We start from the raw sequence: 27,149 nt of genomic DNA, 5'->3' as shown, positions 1-27,149 counted from the left end.
CTATTTTTTTTTAATTATTTTATATATTTAAATTTGGAACATCCATTCCAAAACTTTACTGTCCCTGGTGGAAAAAAAAAAAAAAAATGAGAAAACGTGAAAATTTCAAGAAAAATAAATAAATATATGAAAGTTGAAGTACCGTGCCCCCGGGGGTCTGCTAGAAAATACCAATTACCAGCAACTACGGCGAGAGAGAGAGAGAGCGAGAGAGCAGAAAGGGACGAGGAAAGAGGACGGCTAGGGAGAGAGAGAGGCAGAGTTCTTCGGAAGGAAGGAGGGAGGGAGGGAGGGTTATAAACAACTCCCAAAGTCCCTAGCAGAAGCGAAACGAAAATCCCACAAGGCCGTTGCTTCCGTCAATTCGAAGATGAACGGCGGCCCATCTGGTTTCCGTGAGTAAATCGTCTGAAATTCATTTATATGCCGAGAAATTGTTCATTTTGCGTACCCTTTTCTTGATTCAGTGCTTCTCTTCATGTATTGATTGAATGTGTTAATTCCTCTTCTGTTGTAGACAATGCCCCCATCACTAGAGCATTCGTTATTGCCTCTGCTCTCTTCACCGTCTTCTTTGGGATCCGGGGTCGTTCGAACAAGCTGGGATTGTCGTACCAGGTACCCTTTGCAATTGCCCCACTCGTTGTTCTTGTGTGTGTGTGTGAGTTTTTTTTTTTTTCTTCCTTTTTGTATGTTGCTTTCATGAATACAGTATTGTTTACATCTAGTGGGAATTAGGTTTTTGGTTCTATTTTAGGATTAACTCGGATTCAGACTTTCATTTTGTTGACTGTTTGTTTCTTTGGTTTTTTGGTGATTGGACGTGTAAAGACCTTGTGGTTCAGTGTATTGGGTTTCAATGCATTATTAAAAGCTGCTTTATACCTTGTTTTCCATGTTTCCTGTCATTCTTTGTATAATTTTTTTTCTTTTTTTTTGTAATTTTTAAATGAACTATTGCTTCTTAATTGTTATTGCAAGTTTGTTTTTTGTTTTATGTATTGGTAGCATGAATTGACATTGAAATTCTATTGCTTTTTGATGTTTACGCTTGTAACTTTGGATGGTCTCTATCTGCTATTTTGGATCATTATTGTTGTTTAAACTACGTTTTTATGGTCATTTTTTTTTAATGCATTTATTGAAGATTATTGTGCTTGATGGCTTCTTGCTCTCAAGACATAACTGCATTGGGTTTTGTGTCTCTTTTTAGGGTTAGTTTGAAATTGAAGTAGGATGGCAAGGAGATGGGAGAGAAAAGAGAGAGGGAAGAAAGAGAAAGGGAATAATAGGGGAAGAAGAAGGAAGGAAAAAGAGGAAGAAGAGTGCTATGCACAGGGAGGGGAGGGGGATGCAACTAACTAATATTTGTACACCTTACAATCAGCTAAAAATGTACAAGTACACATAAACAGTTGAATAACCAAGTTCATATATAAAATGTGTGTTAAATAGGCTTCCTAAGTGAACCAATATCAGCCTTAGTAAGCTATATAGCATCTGAAGTGGGTCAGTTTCTCTGTTGAACCAAATATCTCTGAAAATGACTTGGAGGAGAACCAACATTCTTATGATTCTGAACAATCTTGATTGTATCTTGTGTTTGAGAAGTAGGTGGTGTGCATTTAACTTTGGAACTTGCTTGAGCACTTGAAGATGAGGTACGTGCCTCAATATGGTGTTGAGACCTCTACATTAAAAACAATACTACTGTTTAAATGATTAAGCAAATCATGCAAACATGGTCTAGGTCCAAGTTTCTTAATGATGGAGAATTGGCCAATGGCATGGGCATGAAATTGCTTGAAGGAATTTCTGGTAGCATTCATGTCTAATGCAAAGTATAACACTAATTGTCATATTAAGTTTTCTAAACGTAGGAAAAGATAAATATAAGAACAGGGGAGGAATCATTATAGACTAAAACCTAAAAGATAAGTGTTGTAGATGTTTAAAGAGTTGGGGATATAATCATAAAATTGAAATGGTCTTAGGTCTAGAGATAATACATGTCATTAGTGCTTATAATTCTCAATAGGCAACAGAAAACCTTCATAGATAATTTTGGGAAAGTATTGACAATATTATACAAGGATATCAGGGGGCTGAGAAATATTTATAGGAGCTGATTTGAATGGGGACATTGGAAAGGACAATAAAGGTTATGAAAAGATTTATGGAGGACATGGATATGGAGATAAAAATGAGTAAGGTGATATGATTTTAGACTACGTCATGTATCTTATTACAATGAATGCATGCTTTAAGAAGAGAGAAGAACACTTTATTAACTTTCAAGAATGGATAAAATACAAGTTAAATAGTTTTTTTATTAATTAGGAGGGTAGATCATCTCTCATGTGTGGATTGTGTGAAAGTTTAACGACACAATGTATAGTTTTATATATATATATATACAGAGAGAGAGAGAGAGAGAGAGAGAGCAAAAGAGATTTTCAATGATCAAAGATGGTGATTGAACAATAGGGGATAGTGTCAATACACAACACTCTTTGGAGTAAGATAGCTAGCTCTGTTAAATAGATAGCAAAAGAGATTTTCGGTGAATCTAAAAGATTCCTAGTTTGTAATGAAAGTTGATGGTGGGATTAAGATGTCTGAAAAATCATAAAGACCAAAAGAATTTGGTATAAAACATGGCAAAAGTATAGAAGCATGGAAAATATTGAGAAGTATAAAGAGGTAAGAAAAGATGCAAAAATTCTATTAGTGAAGTTAAACATAAGACATAATAATTTATATGCTAGGTTAGAATTTGGATACAAAAGAAGGGGAAAGAGACACATTTAAACTTGTTATAGCTAGAGATAGAAAGAGCAAGGATTTACATATTAAGGGTTTGATTACTGACTTTTATAGGAACCTTTTTTATGAGTAGGAGGAGTGATGAGTTATGGTTTAGGGCTTGGATTGGTGTCCTATATCAATTGATAAAGTTGCTTGGTTAGAGAGACCTTTTGAGGAGAGAAGATTAAGAGCTCGATTTTTGAGATGGATAGAGAGAAGGCTTCTGGGCCAGATGGCTTTAATGTGGCTTTCTTTCAAGACAGCTGGGCGATCTTGAAGGGAGAAATTTTCGAAGTTCTTTATGAATTATTTGACAATGGAGTGGTACGAAGGAGTTTGAATTCTACTTTTATTACTTTGGTGCCAAAAGTGATTGTGCTATTAAGGTGAAGGACATTAGACCAATTAGTTTGGTAATGAGTCTTTGTAAGATCTTGACTAGGGTGTTATCTAGGATATTGGCTATGGTTATGGAGAACACCATCTCTCTACCAAAGTTGTTTTATAGGTGATGGACGAATCCTGGATGCTGCCTTGATAGCTAATGAGGTGGTTGAGGATGTTGTTTGAAGGAATAAGAGGGGTCTTGTGTTGAAATTGGATTTTTGTGATGTAGTGACATGTAGTTTCTTTGATAAGGTTATGGCTAGAAAAGGCTTTGGCCTGAGGTGAAGGAAGTGGATTAGAGGGTGTTTATCTTCTATTGCCTTTTTTGTCTTTGTAAATGGCAAGGCTTCTTAGTTTCATGCGTCTAGGGGTCTAAGACAGGGAAATCCCCTCTCTCCCTTTCTTTTTTACTATTGGTGGATGTTTAGAGTAGGACGATTGTGAGAGGTGTGCTTAGAGTGTTAGCAGGAGGTTCAAGGTAGGTAAATGAGGATTGTATCATTTTGCATTTTCAATTTGCATATGATACTATTCTCTTTCTATTAGATAACGTGGGCTGCTTCTCTAATTTGTTGACTATCTTGTAGGTGTTTGAGAAAGTGATCGGCTGAAAATTAATCTCTCTTAAGAGTGGTCTGGTGGGTCTTGGTGTTAATGTGGACCCTTTTGTTAGGCTAGGTGGTAATCCCAATGCTGGTGCTTTTTGGGACCCTATTTTTGAGCAAGTAGCTAGGAGATTGGATGGGTGGAAAGGAGTGTTCTTCACTCTAGGGGATCATTTTACCCTCAACCACGCTTGTTTATCTTCCATCCCTTTCTATACTTTTCTATTTTTAAATCTCTATGATATTGGTTTGGAGGCTTGAGAAGTTAATTAGGGACTTCTTTTGGTCGAGTGAAGAAGAGGGTAGTAGAGATCATCTTGTAGGTTGGGAGACTCTATGCAGGCCTAAAACGGAGGGAGGATTGGGTCTTGTTAATTTGGTGTCCAAAAACATTTCTTTGGTAATTTAATTTTTTTAAAAATTATTATTATTATTATTATTATTATTATTATTATTTTATTTCTGTTTGTTATTTTTTGGGGTGGACTTCTTGTCCTTGCCCCCTTAGGTTGTAACTTCTCTTTCTCCATCTAGTATACCTTTTTATTATTTATTTATTTTTTAAAAAAACATTTCTTTGGTGGGGAAATCATTATTGAGCTTTCCTTTAGAACCTTATTCTCTTAGGCATAAGGGAATTCAATAAATTTGGAATATTACAAAAAAACAGTTGGATGCTAAAGTGGGAATTAATATTACTTATTTGAGCCCTTGGAAGTTTGTATCTCAGATCTATGATTATTTCCTTCCTAGAGTCCAATTCAGTGGGTAATGGGGAGTGAATTTGTTTTTGGGAAGACCTCTAGTCGGGAAGATGCCTTTGTCTATTACATTCCCTTGGCTTTTTTGGTTTTCTAATCTTATGATACCCCTATTTTTGCTTTTCTTCATTTCCAAGGCGTTCTTGGAATTTCCATTGTGGAGAAATCTTAATGAGGGAGACATTAATGAGTTGGCTCTCTCGGCCAGTTTGCTTTATTCTTTTCATGTTCAATTGGGAGTGATAGAGAAGGGTTGGAGCTTAGACACTTTTTGGGAATTCTCTTGCAAGTATTTTTCCTCTTACTTGGCTCGTGACTCTACCGTGGACGCTTTTGCTTTGTATCCATTGATTTGGAGAGCAGAATGTCACTGGAGAATAATAGAATTTCATTTTTGACTGCAAATCTGCAATACTCGAAAGAATCAACTCTAATGATATGCTCTAGAAGAGAAGACCTAATAAAGCCCTGTCACATGATGTTTGTGTCCATTGTTTGAGGGGTGGAGAGACTTGTGCTCATTTGTTTCTTCATTGTCCTTTCACGTTAGTATTTGGAATAAACTATTTCGTATATTTGGTGAAAACTGGTCTTGTGTCTCCACATGAAGGCTTTTATGTACCATCTTGTTTAGGGGATTTGGTGAAGGATTGGGAAGTTTTATGGTGATGCACTGTTATGGCTATATTTGGTGTGTTTAGTTGGAGAGGAACAGTAGAATAGTATAAGGTGTGGTCACTGCTAACAATTTTCTTTGGAGTCGAGCAGTTTATCTTGTGTCGATGTGGGTGTTGGCAAATGGATTCTTTCGTTATGATTCTTTGGAAAACCTGTGGTGGCATTGGTTGGCTCTACTGCATTGGTTTTGGTTTTTTGGGTTTAGACTGTTATCTTTGTAATTAGTTTTGATGTAAGGAGGATTTTTTATTCTTCCTGTTTTTTCTCCTTTTTTTCTTTTATACTCTCTTTTTCTGTTGTAAATCCTGTCCTCTTCTAATAAGTTTTTTTTGTTCATAAAAAAAAATCTATGTCACTTGAACTAACGTCAGTCTAACAGTTGGGGGATAGCAAATAGAAGAAAACATCAAATTAGTGCTACAAATGGTCCTTTGGAGATCTGCAATCTTTGCCCTCTTTTGGACTGTTTGATGAGAAAGGAACTTCAGGAGTTCAGGATTTTTAATGAAAAAATGACTCCACCCCACCCCACCCCCCTGCGCGCGTGCGCATGCATTCCTCGCTTCCTTTTGGGTTCACTCTTTTGGATATTTTTGGGGATTATTATTGTCAGACCTGCAGAGGGACTGAAGGGGAGCATTATTGTAACTTCATTTTTGTTCTTTTTGTTTTAGGAGGATCTCTTATCCTCCGCTCCTTGTAAATTCTTCTCCTCCTGAATAAATTTCTTTTTCTATAAAAAAAGTTAGTGCTACAAATATTCAACAGTGTCCTTTAAAATTAACTGATGAACTTGATGTCACTATGAGACAGTATTGAACTTGGGAAGCTATGCAGTTTGATAATCCCCCTGAAGAACAACTCAGCCACATGTCATCCATGTGCCATATTGGAGAACCAATCTACTACCACTGAAAATGGGAATTATGATCATGTTTTCAGGGTGTGTTAGGGAGTCCAAGAACAAAATCTCTCTCCAGTCTCTTTCCAAGGTGTTGGGAAGGAAGAGGGTATAAAGGCCAATGTTCCCTTTTGTGATTATTCTCCGTGGGTGCAGCTGTCTCTCCTCTCCCTCTTCTTAGAAAATCTTCTTATAGTAAGGTCTAACTGTATACTTTCATACGCATTTTTGCTTTTAAAAGAAAAAACAGTAAACCTGTCCCAACTGTTCCACTTAAATTTGTCTTTCTCTTGTTTTCTGAAGTCAAAGGCATATTGGAACTTAAAAAAAGCTCAGAAAAGCTCCTGTTCCCAGTCCTGTGCCATTGTTTCTGCTTTGAAATTCCAGAAATTCCACTCTTTGTGCTTTAAAAACAAGATGATAATATATCTTGTTCATTTAAAGCAAGGTGATAATGAAGCTTCTTCACCCAACTCCCCCAAAAACCATCCAGGAATATGGAACGGAGTATGCTTATTCAGTTCGCAAATTAGAAACTTTTAGTGATAGTATAGTATATATTGCATCTATTTCATGCTTTTGGGCAACTTTTTCTAGGTATTGAGAGTATATTCTGATATACAGGGATTCTCATTCTTATTTTTTGTATGCCTTGCTATTAAAAAAAAAATTCTTTTTGTATGCCTTGCACATGCTATATGACTCCTTTTTGTTTGATTGCATGCACAATTTATGGACCCTTATATGGGGAACATTTAGCTCCCTTTATATTTTTCTGATATTTATGATTTGTTTCATAAGAGAAGTTCTGCTTGCAAAACAGCATAGTTTGTGTTTTTTGGAATTTTGAGTTCAAATGTAGTTGGACTGTTCAGTAGCTGCTGAAAAATTCTGATTTTCAACACTTCATGAGTTGCAATCTGAATGTATCTTTTACCCTTTTAACCTTTTTTGTAACAGGATGTTTTTAGCAAGCTTAAGCTTTGGAAGTTAATTGTGTCAGTTTTTGCCTTTTCATCTACACCAGAATTGATGTTTGGATTGTATCTGCTATACTACTTCAGGGTATTCGAAAGACAGATAGGCTCCAATAAATACTCGGTAAGTGAATATTCAAATGTAATCTAATCATAGGTTCTTCCAAATTTTAATATTTGAAATTTTGTTGTAGGAAATCATTTTATTACTGACTGCATATAGGCAAGGTCTTAAATTTCGATTTCGACTCAAATTTTGAAGCTTCAAAAGTACGGAAATTTCGATTTCGATGTCAATTTCGTTTTGATTTGAAAAAATAATGGAAATTAGTAGTAAAGCATGGAATTCTTTATGAAACTTTAGAAATGGTTAACAAACATGATAATATAAATTTTAGGACTAATATATTACAAATTAAATGCATCTATGTTTTGTATGAGGTGGAAAAGTTATAAAATAGTATGTGTATCAAACATATTTGTAAGAGAATGTACATTAAACATATTCGGTTAATACAAATGAAATTCATAAATCATTTAAATATTATTTATTATTCAAATAATGATAAGTTAGACATAAATGGTTAAATAAAATATTACTGTAAGTTTATTTTTTCATATAATTTCAAAATCACTTGTAATAATTTTTTGTTATGATAAAATAAATAAAATAAATTAGGATAGAAATTTCAGTTCACTCCTAAATTTCTCATTTGAATTCTGACAAAATTTCATCATATAGTTAAAATTTCGAAATTTCGATAAATTTCGGATGATTTGTTGAGATTTCGATGGAAATTATGCAAGACGGAAATTGAATGCCATTTTGATTTCGAGGGGGATGGAAATCGGAAATTTTGGCAATTTCGAGGAAATTTAAGACCATGCATATAGGGGATGTGTATGGCGTAAAAAAAAAAAAAACAAGATATAACTATAGGGGTGATGCTGTGATCATACAATTTGTTCACTCCTAAATTTCTCATTTGAATTCTGACAAAATTTCATCATATAGTTAAAATTTTGAGATTTCGATAAATTTCGGATGATTCGTTGAGATTTCGAAGGAAATTATGCAAGACGGAAATCGAATGCCATTTTGATTTCGAGGGTGACGGAAATTGGAAATTTTGACAATTTCGAGGAAATTTAAGACCATGCATATAGGGGATGTGTATGGCGTTAAAAAAAAAAGAAAAAGATATAACTACAGGGGTGATGCTGTGATCACACAATTTGCATTAGCACAGTCATTCTCATGATATATTTAGAGAATTCAAATAGTAAGTCCATAAATCAAAATAAAATTTGAATAATGCCTCAATTAAGGCCTGTAGTGCACTATTGAGTTGACCACAAACAATGTTTATCAATTCTCTGGGTTGCTTATTGTGGTGCAATACTTCACTTCACTTTCCTAGATTTATAATCCTTTTCGAATATTTTCTTATAGAAGAATTGAGGTCAATGTATGTTGGGCTTCTCTATTTCCATTTATGCTGCAAAGTTTGGATGTTTGTGGAAACTTAGATTATTGTTGAGAAACACATGAATTAAATCAGAGTTAACTCCCTTTTTACAGTAAAATATGATCTATGTTAAAATGAAAAGGGCAAAATACATGGTACTTCCTTCAGGTTTGCTGAAAAATGTGGACCTCCTCGAATGTTAAAAAATGATGCTAGCTGATCTTTTAAATAGAATGGCACTTATACTCCATCCATGGTTTTAATTTTTAAATAAAGGCCATGACTGTTACGTAACGGTTTTTTGGGTTACCGATATCGTTACACACCACAAAATCGGTGGGAAGAAAAATCACGGCCGTATCGGCCGTTACGGACCACGACTGTTACGTAAAGGCCGCTACGGCTGTTATGTAACCACTACCGGACTGTTACACCAAACAAATATTTTATTTTTTACTTTTTCTTCTCACTTTTTCTCTCTCTGTCATATATCATTCTCAATATACCAAGTGGCAAGAGAGGGAAAAGATTACGATGAGGATGACAGTGATACAAAATTTAATATTTCTTTAAATACTCACAATAGATGCATTAATTAACAATTTCAAAATACTAACTTGTTTGGAAAATATTTTTTCTTTGATAATATTATTAATGTGATATTTATGTTCTTTATTTTTCAACTTCAACCTTCTTTCTTTTCTAGCTATTTTATATTTATACATATGTTTTATGTGTCTAATAGATCAATGGAGTGTATAATGTATTTTGTTTTATTAATTAATTTAGCACACATAAGAATTTATCATAGATAAGAAAAATGAGAAGCATAAATATGTGCACACACGCACACACTTAATTCTATCAATGGTGGTTTAAAACAAATGTAAACTTGTTGCCCTTACCAAATGGCTTAGTTACTTGAACTAAAGGATCCAAAATACGCTAAATTCTTTCTAAGAATGGCTAAAAGTTTAAAACATGCAAGTATGCTAATATGCACAAGGTTGTGCGTGCTTCAAAAAAAATTCACGGCCGTTACACCTGCTTCCCGTTACACCTATTACCATTACGTTACGCTACCCGGTATCGCGATTTAAAACCATGACTCCATCTAATTGTAATAGTTGACCTCCAACTTGATATTTTTGTCTTAATAATGGATTTGAGCCCCTAATGGAGCAGCCCTCGCAAAAAAGGCATGCTGTTCTTGGATGAGCTTCAATGAGAATGGTGGTGTTGGGTAGTGCATAGCTGGCCCCATCACAAAACACTTGTGAAGAAGAAGAAGAAGATGTATATCTATGAAAAATGTATTGAGTATTAGCTATCTGTGTTCATTTCTTTAAATCTTTTCAGTATCTCACTGTCAGCCTCTAAGAGTGGCAGCACATCAACTTCTGTTTTTCCAAGAGATGGTCAACTAACAGAGGGGGTACAAGAGTCATCACATTTCAATGTTAAGGGAGGTCAATCTCATTGTTGAATGGTTCAGGGAAAGTGCGTCTCTTTTTGACAAACCTCAGGGGAGGTCAATGTATTTTTTACCCAGTTAAAAACTACATTTAAAGAATTAGACATATTAGATGCCGAAAAGGACTAATAATTAAGTGATAATATGAGGGTTTCACTGGCGCACTTAAAATTAAATGAAGCAGGACAAAAATGTTCCATTGACCTAATTAATGTGTTGCCCTAGATTCTAATTTACCTTTAGTTTTATTAATCAAGACAATATTATCTGCTAACAGCATGCACAAACCATATTTTAAGATATTCCTAGTAAGTTCATCTATCATTAAAGCAATATATATATATATAGACTCAAGTATATTGTTTCTGTACATCCATTATCGTAGGAAATTTCCTAGACTCTAGTTAATCAAGACAATATTATCTGCTAACAGCATGCGCAAACCATATTTTAGGATATTCCTAGTAAGTTCATCTATAATTAAAGCAAAAAAATATATATATTTGACTCAAAGTATACTTTTTCTGTACATCCATTGTTGTAGGAAATTTCCTAGACTCTTCTCTACCATAAATATTATTAATCACATATATGCACCTACTACAAACTCTCTCCCCGATTTTTTGAGTAACTATAAAACTTCTCCAAATATCCTATCATAGGCTACCCTCTAGGTCGATAAAAGCCATGTGGAACTCCTTTTCCTTGGACCTTTCTAATAATCTTCTTAGTAGTTATGTCATAAACCTCGGCACTAAATGTATTTTAGGAAAGTATATTTCTTTTAATTTGGAAAAGTAGATTTTAGGGATGTGTGCGCGCGCGTGTGTAGTTATCATGTTGAAAGTTGTCTTTGAAATTTTGACAAATTGGATATTACTATGGTTTTTAACTGAGTTTCTTCAGGTGCGTTATGCACTCTTTACTTAACTTGAAACCTTTAGATTCTACAGCATCTCTCCATAATTATAGCTTAAATTCTGTACCATCTTTATTTTTTGGTCCACTTGAAGCCCATGCTAGGCTTGGGCTGCATTCTGCACCATATCTAGTTTCATAATCAAGACAATTATCATTCCTGAACAATATGCACCAATGAACTTCATTTTGGATATATCTACTCGGTTCATCGATAATTGAATAAAAAATATGAAGGATAAAGCAAACCTTGATGCGCACCCATTGTGATTGGTATAAGTAAGCCAATAAGATAAGGATGCAGAGCAAACCTTAATGTGCATTTGTCATTGGAAATTCTCTAATTTTTCTACATATAGTCCTACACTAGTCGTTACTCAATTGTACAAGTCCTTTCTTCTATATATCTACTACTGGCTACATTCTCTTCTACAACCCACCACAAAACTTCATTCGAGGCCTTGTCAATAAAAACCACAAAGATTACTATTTGGGCATTGGCACTAATTATTTTAAGAGTTGCCAAGTTTAGAAGGTGGCATGTGTAGGCAAGACTCATATTCTGGCCTTTATAATAGTGGAATATAAATATGGTGAATGAGCAAAAATTTTGTTGGCAAAGCAATGGCCCTAAAGGAATAAGAGTGGAAAAAGAAAAGGGTAAAAAAGCCTATATTTTTGTCCTATTGGAATCCCTTCCGCATAACTTGGATGGGATTTTGATAGCTAAATTGCTCAACTATAGCTAGGTTCATGCCTAAAGATTTCCCCCCCATTTTATATAGTCATTGTTGCGTTAAGTTTTATTTGTTATCCTTGGCAGTTGGCACCACTCGCTGCTGTCTAAGCCTAATTCTAACATTATTTCAGGTCAAATTGTTGTAACATGCCAATTAGTTGATCCATGATGAGTTTCCGTGAGATTATTATGCTGGTTACTGACCTTATCAACTGCTCTATCCAAATGGATTTGTTGATTTTTCTGTGCTTAGTATGTCTTCTTTTGTCTTGCTTTAACAAGTTTAACCACTTCTCTTTATGCTGTTGCTTGTGTTATCTCTGAGAGATAGCCCTCAGCTTGCAAATTTACTATCCAAGGATCTTTGTTTGGTAGGGTTGTTCATGGGTTGGGTTGAGTCAGGTTGAGCTCAAATCCAACCAAACCAATTAGGTCGGTAGGTTTGGGAAAAATTCAAACCGAAGTCGGCGTATTGAATGTGGGTTGGATTGGTTTGATGCTCAGTGGATTGGTTCTAGTTGGCAGTTTAGTTTTATTTTATTTTTTTGAAAGCAAATAACATAGAAAAAAGTATTAATCTCTAATGGCTCGAAACATAGAGATTGTTCTAGAAAGAGTTTCTCTAAAGAACCTTAACCTCAAAGTGACACCCACAATATGCAATGTTCGGTCTTCTTTCCCTTTATTTTTGTTGTTTCCTTTACTTTTTGGCCATTATATTTGAGTTGGGTTGGGTCTGGTTTGGTCCCTCAACTCATCATCCAATCCACATGTTCTGTTTGTATGGAATTGCAATCCACAACCCAATCCAAGTACTTCTGAAACCCTTCTCTGTAGGCGGTTTGGATCGGGTTGGGTCAACTTGGGCAGATGCTGCGTATCTATGAACACCCCTAATTTCTGGTAATAAGGTGATAAGAAGTTTCCCTGCTTTTTTATTGATCATATTTATTTCTTATGAAGATTGTTAGTTGATATTTGTGCAAATAAAAAGTTAGACTTAAAGGCAGAAATATAAAATAATGGCCAATTTTTCTTTGCTTTGGTATGAAGCTAAACTTTCTTATGTTTGCCATGCATATGCAGGTGTTTATTTTGTTCTCTGTAGTAGTTTCCTTGCTGTTTGAGGTTCTTGCCTTATCGCTTCTTAAAGGTATACATTATTTATTAGTACTCCATGTTATGTACTTTTGGAAAATTATAATCTTGTTTAAAAATCTTGATGGATTGCTTACTATCAACTCTTCTGCCTTTTGTTTCAAAATTGTACAGCAACTCTTAATCAGCTTAGGTTTTCACAATTTCCAAGCACTGAAAATGTATAAATTTTAATACTTCACTGAAAGTGATCTTTTATTTATTCTTATTTATTATTATTTTTTTGACTTGAAAAACTAACGATATTCTTGGAAGTTAATATTTTGAGGTTTATTGTCAGCAAAATGGATCATAGAATAATTTTGATACTTATCTTGGTAGTGAAATATTCTAATACTACGAGGAATCTTCAGGCTTCAGCCCTCATTTGACTGAAGATGACTATATTTCCCCCAAAAATTGGTGGTTACTGAATTGAATTTGGTAAGGGTGGTCCTGAGTATCTCTTGAACAGTTTGATTCTAGAGAAGTAGAGATTAATCAGGCAAAAGTTGATGAGATTATGATTTCCTCTAATTTCTTCTTCCTCTTTTATATATCTTCTTTTATAATGAAAAAAAGATTATGACAATTTCCATACACTACTTATGTTGATCACACAATGACAAAATGCATGGATTTATGGAATTTGTGCACAATTTAATGGAGTTTTGAGTTGAACTGGAGTTGTAGTTCCATCTTAAACACCTTCCCTTCTTCCTTGGGGAGGAAAGGAAAATCCGGAGGAATAGAAGTAATTATATTCATCATAAATGTACGTATTTGATGGATTTGTCATGTTAATTGATGAGGGTTAAGTGCTGTCTACATTTCTTCTTGATCTTAGTGGTTGAATCTCTTAACTTCAGTTTTTTCAGACATAATCGGACCTTGGTTTCTCATCTTAGTATCTTTTTGGAGCATCACACTGTCTTGGTGATTAATCTGTAGTTCCAAACTTCTGTAAACCTCATCAGAAAAAATGTAAACCTTATATTCCTTGAGCAGCTTATACCTATTTATGTGCCAAAGTTTCAATCAAATAATTGCAGTTTATGAAGTGCATTTCTCGTTACTTGAAGAGGATGCCATTTCAAAAGTGGTGGGAAATAACTTTTGTTTTATGATTTGGTAGAATATATTAGCTAGTTGCCAGGGTAGCTGGCAAATTCATGGAATGGTCCTAAATAGTTGGGACAAAGTTCAAGGAAGGTATGTGAATTTGCTCCTCTTTGATTGTTTTGGTGCTTTTGGAGGGAAAGAAATCAAAGAGCCTTTGAGTGCAGAGAGTTATCTGTTCAGAAGCTGAAGGATAAATTTTTGCAGAGACTATGTGATACAGAACAGTATCAAAGAATCATAGAAAAGAGAGAATTTGTAAGAAGAAGAAGAACCACCTTTTACATGGCTTTCTCGCCCTATTTGTAAGAAGAAGAAGAAGAGCCATCTTTTACATGGCTTTCTCACCCTATTTGTAAGAAGGAGATGAACCACAGGAGAACCACCTTTTAAATGGCTTTCTCACCATTTGTAAGAAGAAGAACCACCTTTTACTTGGCTTTCTCACCTTATCTGTAAGAAGGCTTAAATTACAAGAATTTACACATAAACCCCTAAACATACATAAAATTAAAAAAAAAAATAAAGAAGAAGAAGAAAGCCTCACACTTTCAAGGGTTTAAAGCAATGAATCATCTGTAAGCCTCATGCTTTTTTCATGGCTTTCTCACGCTATTTGTAAGAAGAAGAAGAACCACAGAAGAGCCACCTTTTACATGGCTTTCTCATCCTATTTGTATGAAGAAGAACCACCTTTTGGCTTTCTCACCCTATTTGTAAGAAGGCCTAAATTACAGGAATTACACATAAAACCCCTAAACATACATAAAATTAAAAAATACAAATAAAGAAGAAGAAGAAAGCCTCACATTTTCTAGGGTTTAAAACAACGAATCATCTGTAAACCTTGTGCTTTCTAGGGTTTAAAACAATGAATCGTCTGCTTTCTAGGGTTTAAAACAATGAATCTGCAGCAGATGGTGGTAATTCTTCGTTCTGATAGGAAGAGAACCACTACAATGATCCCTAAAATAAGACCGATAATGAAGCGCGGCAGATGATGGTCATTCTTTGCTCTGACAGGAAGAGAACCATTACAATGATCCCTAAAGTAATCCCACTGTGAAAGAAAAATGGTGCAAAATGCACTGCTTCGGTGCTGTGAAGGATATAGTTCGCAATACACTACTACTAACAATTAGAGCACTGTGAATAGTATTCAAACCAAAATTCAGTTCAACTTCAAGGAAAACCTCCTTCGCTGGTAATTCTTCATTCCGATTGGAAAAAACACTACAAAGATCCCTTCAATGCAGTGAAGTGCAGCAGATGATGGTAATTATTCGTTCCAATAGGAAGAGAACCACTACAAAGATCCCTAAAATAAGACCCACAGTGAAGTGCAGCAGATGATGATAATTCTTCTTTCTGATAGGAAGAGAACCACAACAAAAATTCCTAAAATAAGACTCACAGTGAAAGAAAAATGATGCAGAATGCACTGCTACTGTACTGTGAAGGGTATAGTTTACACTACGTTACTACAAACAATGGTAGAGTACTGCGAGCAGTTTTCAAACCAAAATTCAGTTCAACTTCAAGGAAAGCCTCCTTCGCTATCATTCAACCAAATCAATGTTTGTGGTTGATAAGTTTTACTCTTTTTTTATTCTTTCTGCTAACCACAGCAAATGGATTTTGGAAATTAGAGAAAATTTCTGTACTGGTAGAGCATAAGAATCTGGCCTATATTCGAACTGAGAAGACTACATGACAAGGATTTATTCTTGATGAATTGAGAGATCCAAGAGGGTGAATTTCCTAAGTGGATGGTTGTTGAAAACATTAGACCCTGGCCTCGGCACATTAGCATTGAGAAGGCCTCTTGGAGAGTGAAGTGGTAAGGTTTCTTCCATAGTACATGATGTAGCCTTTCAGAATAAAAGAATGGTACTAGCAACTGGAGAATTAGATGCTTGCATGACAGCCATCTGTTTTAGCCATCAAGCATGTTTTTTTGGGCCAACACAGTCAAAATTTGGGAGGACAATGCCGAAAACTGATACATATGGAATCAGTAAGAATATATGCAGGATTGCACTTTATAGAAACATTAATTTCAGCAGTTTCAGAGAGCAAATGAGGATTCACATAGATTCTCCTTGCATTTTTCAAAAACTTTGAAATAGGTTAATTTGTTTTGGAGTTTGAAAGTATAATTGGGTTGGTGGGATAGCTTGTCCAGATCCTGGTAAACAAAGCTGGTTTGCATTGGACATTTTTGGACTTGCATTGAATTATGCATGACCAGTATCTGTGGATGCAAATGAATAAGTTAAAGTTCAACGATGATATTCTTTCCAACTGTCAAGTTGCCTTAATACACAAATATGATTGCAGCTTTGGTGTATGTAGAAAACTACCATTGTTGGGGGGGGTGGGGTTGCTGGGGGCTGCGAATGGGTTGTCAAATAAATGGGAATTAACCATAATGCAAAAAACTTTTTTCCATGGGCTCCAGACTGTTAGTTATAATGTGAACTGAAGCTAGGGTGCAAACTAGCCCTTGTTGAGCTGAGCCAAGCTTTTACCTTGAATGCTTTGAAGGGAACCAAGCTTAAATTGTACCATTCATGCTCGGCTTGTTCAACATATATACAACTTGAGCTCAACTTGATTGTTTTTTGTTTCACATTAATAAATGAGTAGAGCTTGTGTATAGCTTGAATGCTTGGTTTCAAGCTCGAGTGCGGGCTTGTCTTCGTTCCACCCATAACATCATTTTTTTCAGATTTTGTGTCTATAAATTGTTAGTTTCTGTGTAGTGAGCTTACCAAGTTCGCTCATGAGCCTACTATTTAGCTCTTAAAGAGCTGGCTAATGAGCCAGTTAAACAAGCTGGTGTTGCCTGTTTGTGAGCTTTGTGAACTGAGTTTGATTCAAGCATGAGCTCAGCTTTTTCAGTGGGTGAGTTTCAAATGTAAGCTCGAGCAAGGCTTGTTTAACTTAGTAAAAGTTTGAGCAAGTCATTATTGAGCTGTGCACTAAGTAGCTTGTGAGCAGTGCTGCTCATTTGCAGCCCTAACTGAATCTAGCTTCTGTAACATATTTAATGTGATACTTTTATAGCCTCTTTTTATTGTTTTGCATTTTTAACTTGTGAGCATTTTAGGTTACTCCTTTTGTTTTGATCTGGCACATGAAACAGAAGAAGTTGATTATATTTGGTATTTTCTTCTCTCATTTCAATTTCCGTGTTACGTCGATCATTGTCTTTTCCTGCCAGTTTTACGCAAACAAATATTCTTTCCATTAAAAATTCTCTGTGCAATAATAATTTTGGTGGAAAATTAATTTTCAAGTCAAGTTTATTTTTTTACCTATTTCTTTATTGATTAATTGGTTGTTTAATTATTGTTTTTATTTATTTGTTTATTTATTTTTTTGGCAGATCCTGCCTTGAACTTATTCACACCTGGACCTTATGGCCTTATATTTTCTTCATTTGTTCCCTTTTACTTTGACATCCCGGTGTCAACGTGGTTCCGTGTATTGGGCATCCGTTTTTCTGACAAGTCTTTCATATATTTAGCTGGTTTTCAGGTAAATTTGGTTCTTGCCTGGCCAGTTACCATTTACACATTTTTACTGTTTATGACATGGGAGCCATTCTGAAGCATAACTGTTTTCCCTATACCTTCTCTCTTTTTTCGACCTCCATGATTGATACTGAATCTCTATTTTGCAGCTTCTTTTGTCATCCTGGAAAAGATCCATCATACCAGGGATATGTGGCATCCTTGCTGGTTCTCTATATCGTCTTAATGTTTTCCACATACGCAGGGTGAAGGTAATGTGCCTTTATATATATATATAAATTGTTCGTGTTTTTCTTTCTCTGTTTCTTTTTGTAAACACTTGTTTACATTTCGACAGATTTACTTGCCTGCCCATTATCTGGCTGCTTGTCATTTGCTCTCTATCACCAAGGGTTATAGTAAATAGGAAAATGTGTGTTTAAATCATGTATCAAATTGGATAGGCTTTTTCTTTAAAAATATGTTCTGGGTGTTTAAAAATATGTAATATGCAATTGAATTGTTGTATGTTTATAGGTTAGCGTATTGCATCTTAGTTGTGGACTTCAATACATCTATTCCAGGTGTCAAGTTTTCAGTAACGGATCCACTCAATGAGCCCCATTTAGGAGCTTGATAGTAAACTTGCCATTTTTGGTTATTTTTGACCATTTGTTTATTTAACTTTATTAGTCGCCTGTAGTAAATATTCCAACTTGTAGAGAAGTCTACTCTAATTGAACCATCTTAATTCATCTGTTTCTTTAAAATGTGTGCATGGGCATGCACACACAGATGTATAAAATAATAATAATATTATTATTGTCATTATTATGATGTTGGTAGATCTCATTCCCCTTGATGGAAATGACTTCTTATGTCTGCCCCAGGCCATGTGTAGCCTTTCTTGGTGTCATTGGTGAAGTTAGCCTGTGAACTTGTGCTCGGGCCATGTAGGCAGGCCTGGACATAACCTGAATGAGCCCAAAAAATCTTAGGGTTGGGTCGCAGTTTTACTTTAAAAATAAGCCTGGTTGGGCTGGGCCCTTTCAATTTTTTGCAGGCCTAGAGTTCATTTTGGATACAGTACCTGCCAAGAAAGTGGGAAGCTTTTTGTGTTCAGTCTCTTATGGTTGGGCCTTGAAATTTCCATTAGTTCTCTAGACCAGATGTAAGCATTATATGTAGGTCCAATGGCTTGGTTAAGGTTGGGCCTAAGCCAACCAAGTGAGGATACTTGGGTCTATTGCTATGGAGCCAAAGTAGTGGTCAATTTACAACTTCACCTTCCAGTATTAGTCTAGGCTGCGATCTGGACCAGGCAAAGGCTGAGGCAAGGTTCCTTAACAGCTTGCTTGGGCTTGGACTGAACCCTGTCCAAGCATGGTTTCCTCTGGTCTATTACCATGGTGCTCAAAGTAGTGTAGTGGGCTCATTTACAATTATAAATTTAATTTCCTGTATTAATGTGTGCGTGTGTGTGTGTGTGATATCTGAGTTCAAAGTTCATTTGCTTGCTCCCAACTGCTTTCATTGCAAATGCTAAATATATTGATATATGCGGATGATGGCCTCTGTTGAGTAACTTGAAGGGTTTCCATATCATGCACAAGTGCAGTTCAAGCCTTTGTGTAGGCCTAGGTAATTCAGAAACAGAGTGTGAAACTCTGATTCTGAAGTTCAATCAATATGAGTAATATATATATATATATATATATATATATGCACGCGCGCGCGTATTTGTAGTGTCAATTAAATTTTTTTTAAGATCTAATCTTTGAATCCTTGATATTTTATTTTACTTTTTCTTTATTAATTTTTTCTATTTAATTTTGACTTGACTCTTTATTTTGTAATTTAAATTATTACACATGTTGCCATTACTGGTGCTTTCTTTCGTTGTTTCTTAAAATAACATATGCCTATTCATGCACTTTTTGTTTTTTGTTTTCCTATTTTACAGTTCCCCGAGTTCATTACCTCATTCTTTTCCCGGTTTTCTTTACCATCTACGGGAAGTCAATCTGCTCCAGCACCAACAAGAAATGTTCTGGGAAATTTACCATCCCATGCAGGTCGCCGAGTTGAGGCAAGTGATGTTTTTTCTTGTCGTTTTTCAAAATATCCTTTTCTTTGTTAAGTATAGTAATGGAAAAATATAGGAACTTGATTATAAATTGGAGGTTTACGGTTTTAACTCTTTATCATTCTGCCTAAACCTATGCAATATGCAGATGAGTCCTGTCGAACTAATTTTGTGGCTTTTTGTTTTTCTCAATTATTTTTTCAATCCACATACACGCATACTATGTATAAATGTATGAATCGCACTAGCCAAAATCACTGTCTTCTGAAAAGGATGAAACATTCTTTGAAGAAATTAAGGGCCCGTTTAGTTTTGGAAAACATTTTCAGTTTTCTAATTTTTAGTTTTCCCAAAAAATATGAAGATTTTTAGCTTATTTTTTTAATTTTTCAAGATTCGCATTAAAAAGGTAAAAAATAAAGAGTTTGTTTAAATGTGCGAAATAATTTTTTCATTTTTATTTTTAGACTTCAAAATAATCACAGAAAAGACAACTCATTTTCGAATTTTCTAAATTTATAAAGGCAATACTTGGAATCATGTGTTTTGGGCTTGAATTTGGATTTGTATGGATTTGAAAGAAATTCTACACATAATTTGCACAAATTGAAGTCCAAGATTTGAATTCCATGCTTACATATGTAAAGTAAAGAGTTAGAAATCTAGAAAAATAATGAAAAGATGTTTTTCAAATTTTCTTTAGAAATTTGTAAAATTAGAAAACAAGGTGACATTTTTTGCAATTGTTCGAGAAATTAAAAATGAAAAAAAAAAAACTATTGTCTTAAGCAACTAGTGATAGAACTGTTTATTATTGTTCATTTATTTCATATAAAGGTTGTAAAAAGAAAAAAATAGGTATTTTTTTTATAATTTTTGAAAAACTAAAATGGAAAATGAAAATTGTTTTCGTCAACTAAACGGACCCTAAGTTTTCTCTAGAACTCGGTAAAATTAATTACCCTATGTTTGGAGAGGCTTTGGATTTGGATTTGGATTTGTATTGGTTTTGAATAAGATGTAATATAAAATTGTATTTAAATTTGTTCAAATCCACCCAAATCTAAATCCAAGGTCCGAAATTCATGCTTCCAAACGCAACATAAGGATATTTATTGCAGATGGTTTAAAATTTAAACCCAAAAAATTTGTGCACCGCTTCAATTTGTGTTTTGAGAAAGACTTTGTTCTTATGCATGCCTTAAATAATTTTTTTATGGTCAAAGTTTTAATAATTTATTATTAATCTGCCATTGTACATCACCCAAAATACAATTTGTTAATAAAAATTAATTGAGCAAACTATAAGTAGTACTTGAAACAAATAAAATAATCAACTTCCAAGCAACACCTTATGTGCATAAAGTAGTCAATTTTATGTTTATAAAACAATCAAATAATTCTATTTAAGTACATATAACATTATAACGTAATTTAAATTGTTTTGATATTATATTCATCTAATTATGACTCAAAAGTAAAGAAAAAGGATGGGGGCAATCCTTCACAAAACCAAAGAAAAAAATCTTGCACTTAAGCTGGGAACCCCAATACACACACACAAACAAACACACACACAAAAACATTTATTCAAGAACTTTCGGGAGCAAGACGCACCTAAAGCAGTTCTTGCGTGCTGCCCCCCATCAGCCATACATTCAAAATATTGCCGTGCAGCGCATATGAAATCCCACTTCTCCTCCCATGTGCTGATTTCAAAGAATCCAGCTAAAACTCATACCTTCAAGCCTATAAATTTGCAGCATTTTTGTTACCCCCTCTCTCTCCCTCTTTGCCCCCCGCCCAATTTAAAATCCCCAATTGCACACACACACACACTAGGAGTCTTGGACCCAAGCACGCCATTGTTTCATGTGTACATATATATATATATATGTATATATATTTAATATAAATCATTTGTGAACTTTATTTTAATATAATTCATATATTTTAAATAAAATTACTACCTTGCTATGACTAAAATTTATAAATTTTAGTTACCCCTCTCCGCCACGAGCGTCCCATAGCTAACACCTATTTATAAAATCATGCCTATTTGGAATTCCATTCAAACATTCAAGTTTCATCTCACCTTAGGAAAGCTTAAAGGTGTAAATATGTATATTTGCTATAATAATTTTATAAATCAATACCTTGCTATAACTAATTTTTTTTTTCAATATTTTTATCCCTTTACCCCCACGGCTTCTTGATTTTTTTAAATATAAATTCAATACCCATTCTTAGAACCCCAAACCATGCTTTATGCCATTGGTTTGTTAACACTCACATGGAGAACAATCAAGCCACCATCACCATCTTGGAGAATATACCAAGGTAGTCAGCTCCACTCTACCAATTATCAATATTTTTTCAGTATTTAATTAATATTATTTAATATTATAATATTAATCACCAATAGTATTTACAAATTGGATTTCCCTAGTGGCTAGTTCTATATAGGTATAATTTTGTGAGTTAGATGTCTTTTTACATTAAAAAATCAAGATGTATCATATATATATATATATATGATGGATTTTTTGACTCACTGATTTTCTATTTAAAAATAACTTATTTACTAATTATGTTTGAAATTTTGCAGAAATATGGAAGCAAACATGTTAGTAGAAGTGATTCCTACTTTGACTTTTTCTAAGTACAAATTGTTTTAATTATATTTTAGCTTTATAAATTAGCTAAAGTATAAAATTCGTTTAGCTTTAAAATAAAATAAATTATTCCTTAACATTTTTATTCTGAAAATACACTGCCGGAACATAAAAATATAAATTCAGCAATAAAAGGATTATCCAAACCACAAATAATAATTATTATTGTAACTTAAATACAATAGGCATAAAAATTAATAAAAACTAGAACTAATATTTGAATTATTTGACATACATAATACTTTTCAATCAGCTCTTTCAAATTTCCTTTGTCACTAGCATAACTTTGATAAAAATTAACTCCCTCTTCCAATATTTTAAATTCCATTCCAACACAAGGCTTCAATTCTTCTGGAATCACTTCTATTGATGTGTTTGCTTCCATACCTTTGTAAAATTTCAAATATAACTAGTAAAAAAATTATTTTTAAACAGAACATTAGTGAGTCAAAAAATACATTTGATTATAAAAAAATATATTGGATACATCCTGAATTTTTAATGTACAAAGACATCTAATTCACAAAATTATACCTATATAGAACCACAATGTAGTGGAATTGGCTATTAGGGAAATCCAATTAGCAAATACTATCGGTGATTAATATCAGTGTTTTAAAAGGCGTTTGTAAGGCGCGCCTTGAGGCGTTTAGGGCTTAAAACGCCCTAAGGCGTAAGTGGAAAGGCGAAAAGCCTAAAAGGCGTACACCTCAGGGGAGAAGGCGTGTGCCTCAGGGGGAATCACTCACCTTTTACGCCTCAAATTGGAAGGCGTACGCATTTCAAGCTGCCTGATTTAAAACATTAAAAAAAAAAAAAGTACCCAGAACTCTGAATCTGAAGCCTAAAACCCCTTTCCTCCCTCTCTTGATGATTCCTCAAGCGACGTCTTCTCCTCTCTTGACAATTCCTCCAGCGACGATTCCTCTCTCGATGAAGCTTCTTCCTCCTCTCTCGACGAAGCTTCTTCTCCTCTCTTGACTAGGGTAGAGGAGAGCCAGAGGGAGACGAGAGTGCTCGAAGGATTCACTGGTTGCTGACTTGCTGCTGATCGAAGAATTGAACACCGAAGCTGCCGAACAGAGCTGCTGGGAGCTATTTTGCCCTAGATTTCAAGATTTTGGGCATAATGTAAAAATTTTGTGCCCTCTTTTACAGTAAAAACCAATGTTTTAAAAGGCGCCTAAACTTTTTAATTTTTAAATTTTAAAATTAATGGGAACCATTTGTAATGTTTTGGCCTATATGATATTTAAAAACTATTTTTTTTCTCATTTTTTCTAAAATTTTTCTCATTTTTTACTATATATAAATTGATTTTATTTCTTAATTAAAAAAAAATATAGCCCTAAAATGCTTACGCCCTTCCTCACAGAGGGTAAAATGCCTTGCCTTTTAAAACATTGATTAATACTGTAATATTAATTAATTAATTACTGTAAAAAAATTGATAATTGTTTAATAGTGGAGCTGACTACCTTGGTATATTCTCTAAGATGGTGATGGCGGCTTGATTGTTCTCCAAGTCATTGTGAACAGACCAATGGCTTGAAGCACAGCTTGGGATTTTGGGAATGGGTTTTAAATTTATATATTTTAAAAAAAAAAATTAGGAAGCCGTTCGGCTAGAGGGATAACAATATTGAAAAAAAAATAGTTATAGTGAGGTACTGATTTATAAAATCATTATAGCAAATATACATATTTATACCTTCAAGCTTTCTTGAGGTGAGATGAAACTTGTATGTTTTGAATGAAATTCCAAATAGGCCTGATTTTATAAATTCATTATTTTATAAATAGGTATTAATTATAGGAAGCTGTAGGAGGAGAGGGATAATGAAAATTTATAAATTTTAGTTATAACAAGGTATTGATTTTATTCAAAATATATGAATTTTAATGAAAACATTAAAATAAAGTTATATATATATAAAGAAACAGTGGGGTGCTTGGGTTTTGGTGTTGTGGGGGAGGGGAGAGGGATAACAATAAATGCAAATGGGGATTTGGGATTGTTGGGTGGGAGCAGAGAGGAAGGATTGGGGGTAATAAATGCTGCAGATTTATTGGTTTGAAGGGAGGAGTTTTAGTTGGATTCTTTGGAATCAGTCCATAGGGGGAGAATTGGGGATTTCATATGCCCTGCATGGCAACATTTTGAATGTATGGCCAAGGGGGGCAGTGCACAGGAACTGCTTTATGCGTTTCTCACTCCCAAAAGTTCCTCTGTATATGTGTGTGTGTGTGTGTATATATATATTGCGTACCTCCGACATAACATAAAACACAAAGGCAAGGACCCTCTTCTTTCATTGCAACAACGGAGAATACTCTAATTTTCATCAATACCCTTATAAAGGTAATTGCCATTGATAATTTTGTTTAATTGTAGAATAGTTCTGTTCAATTCATAAATTTTGTTCCAAGGGCTCGACTCTGATGTGTTACTAATAGTATCTTAGGCTTTAAACTAAAAGAACACCCATATTCACTCACTTTTTTCACAACTTATAGCTGGGTCACATCACGCTTGTTGCATTGTGTGACGTAAATTTATGATATTGCAAATCAAACCAATAAAAAATTTAAAAATTTATAATAACAGATCATAGTCATTGTATAAGTGGCAGAATATCTAATATCAATTTCATAACATGAGAAAAATAATACATTTAAGAATTAAACTAAATTAACACTGCCACAATTAGTTTCGTTTCAATTAGCAATAAATTTATCTTTCTGAGAAGATTTAATTTTAGGAGAAGTTTTAAAAATTGCACTTTGGTTTTAGGTGAACTATATGGCGATTGACAACTTTGATAGCTATGCTATATAAGGCTTTTTTGGGATAGCTTTTAATGGATACATGCAATGCAAAATTATTTTTAGGCCAGATTTTAATAATTTGGTTGGTAAAATGAAATTCATGGAGTTAAAAATTGATATTAAACATAAGATCACTTTATGTCAATTTTATTCTCAAAGCTTTTTCAAAACCTGATTTAGAAGAAGATCACTCTTCAACTAAATTATCACATGCCATCTTAGAAATCTTTTATACTCTTCAAATTGCTTTTACTTAAAAGCTGCCAATCAGTCCCACAGCAAACTTGAACCCAGTTCTTGGAAACATAAATCTATATATAACTTGTATCGATCAATCTTCAAGAAACCTTGACATTTTTATGGACAAGCTTCTATCCATTTTTTTCTTTCACCAATTTTCATCTTGGGTCATTGTTTTTAAAATCTAACGAATATATTACCTGCAATGAGAAAAATGAATAGTATGCTGGTGTGTGCATACGCATCTATGCATAATAATATTGAGTTGATTTGGGTTGTGTGAAATGTCATATTTTCTCTACTTCAAGCTTGTAAATAACATGAATGATTTGCCAAAGTTGAAAATTGCTTTATCTAAATGAAATAATGAAGCTCTGTTCTTTCTTTTTTTGGTGGGATTATATAAATATGTTAACACCCCCTTCCCCCCAAAATCATAGTTAGAAAAGCAGAGAGTTATTTTTATTATGCAATTATTTAGATAAAATTGGGAATGGTAAAAGTTGAAATGATCTGAATTTCAGTTGAGGTGACTCGGTGATTGGAAATTTCCTTGGATGACTAAATTGGGGAAACATCAGAATCAAAGGTTATTTTTTAATATGTGCCACGTTGAATGGTGATTAACTACTGAAAATAACCAAAATAATTTGAGAACCCCCTCAATTTCTCTTTTGAATTTAACTGTACTCTCTGTTCACTCCTGCACACATGCACTGATGTGTTATCAAGGACACAACGCACATGATACACGTTCTAGCAAAAATATCTATATAATCATTTGGGATACATAAGATAGTAAGATCATAGAACAAAAATTGAGAATGGTAGATCAAACAATGTTATTTTATATCTGCCTGCCCTTTTTATTGATATTTAGCTCTTTCCCCAAACGTCACGGTTAGCAGCTAATTTTCTGTGGTAGATGCGCAGTTCATGTTTAAAACTTTATGTACAAATCCATTCATTTTCATCCATTATGAAAATGAATGTAAATATCTAGTGAAAATTTTTGTGCTAGGTTTCATGCAGAAGTTTGTGTAGTCATTATATTAAGGTTTTGCTCCAACTATTGTTCTTTTGATAAAGTCTATTTTTATTTCGGAAATGAAGATATTTATTTTCCCCCTTCTAAGTTATATTGGTTGATAACATCATCTTGCCAAAATTTTCCTGCAATTATTATTCTATTATCTATTCAAACGAATTTTGAGGAAAAAAAAATCATCAACTTGGTTTCAGGGAAGCTACCCTTCTTCAATGGCATCCAGTATAGAGCCACCAGAGGATTCCATTGCGACACTGGTATCTATGGGCTTTGATAGGAACTCTGCGAGACAAGCACTTGTGCATGCTAGAAATGATATCAATGCTGCAACAAACATCCTTCTCGAAGCACAGTCCCACTGATTCAATGAAGATTTTTCGGGAAAAAAGAAGTGTGAATTGCTTTGAAGTGAGAGATGGAATCCCATTTCTTCATAGAGATGGCCATCGGATATTTCTTGCACGTGATTGATCTTGTTTAGGAACTAATTGAGGCACCCATGGCATGTTTCTTCACAGCTTCTCCCTTTGTTTCTGTCCCGGTTTATTTCAAGTTCCCCTATAACTATCCATAGACTGATCACAGTTCTGAAGATTAGGAACCTGTACAATTATTTATGCCATACTAAAATTGCGAATCTTCATTTGAAGGAAACTTGAATGTGTATAGTAGTAGTAGTAGTAGTATTGGTTCTCTTTAAGCCTGCAGATTTTTCAAGCAGGTCTGAACAGATTATGTATGCCAACATGGTTATAGAACTGTTTGATTCCTGACTGAGCT

At 34.2% G+C, this 27,149-nt stretch overlaps 1 protein-coding gene across 1 annotated transcript; it reads left to right on the top strand.

Annotated features, from left to right (window-relative positions):
• Window positions 1–145: 145 nt before the first annotated feature.
• On the top strand, window positions 146–27,146 carry LOC131168293 (rhomboid-like protein 20). Its single transcript, XM_058127616.1, has 8 exons — window positions 146–395; window positions 518–618; window positions 7,101–7,241; window positions 12,804–12,870; window positions 17,365–17,516; window positions 17,662–17,763; window positions 19,455–19,580; window positions 26,564–27,146. Exons 1-8 carry the CDS (start codon window positions 371–373, stop codon window positions 26,729–26,731), a joined length of 882 nt encoding a protein of 293 aa, XP_057983599.1. The 5' UTR covers window positions 146–370; the 3' UTR covers window positions 26,732–27,146.
• Window positions 27,147–27,149: the final 3 nt, after the last annotated feature.

The sequence above is a fragment of the Malania oleifera genome, chromosome 11, assembly GCF_029873635.1.
Source record: "Malania oleifera isolate guangnan ecotype guangnan chromosome 11, ASM2987363v1, whole genome shotgun sequence".
Taxonomy (NCBI): domain Eukaryota; kingdom Viridiplantae; phylum Streptophyta; class Magnoliopsida; order Santalales; family Ximeniaceae; genus Malania; species Malania oleifera.
Note: the sequence above shows the minus strand (reverse complement) of the source record. Positions and strands in the feature narration are given on the sequence as shown.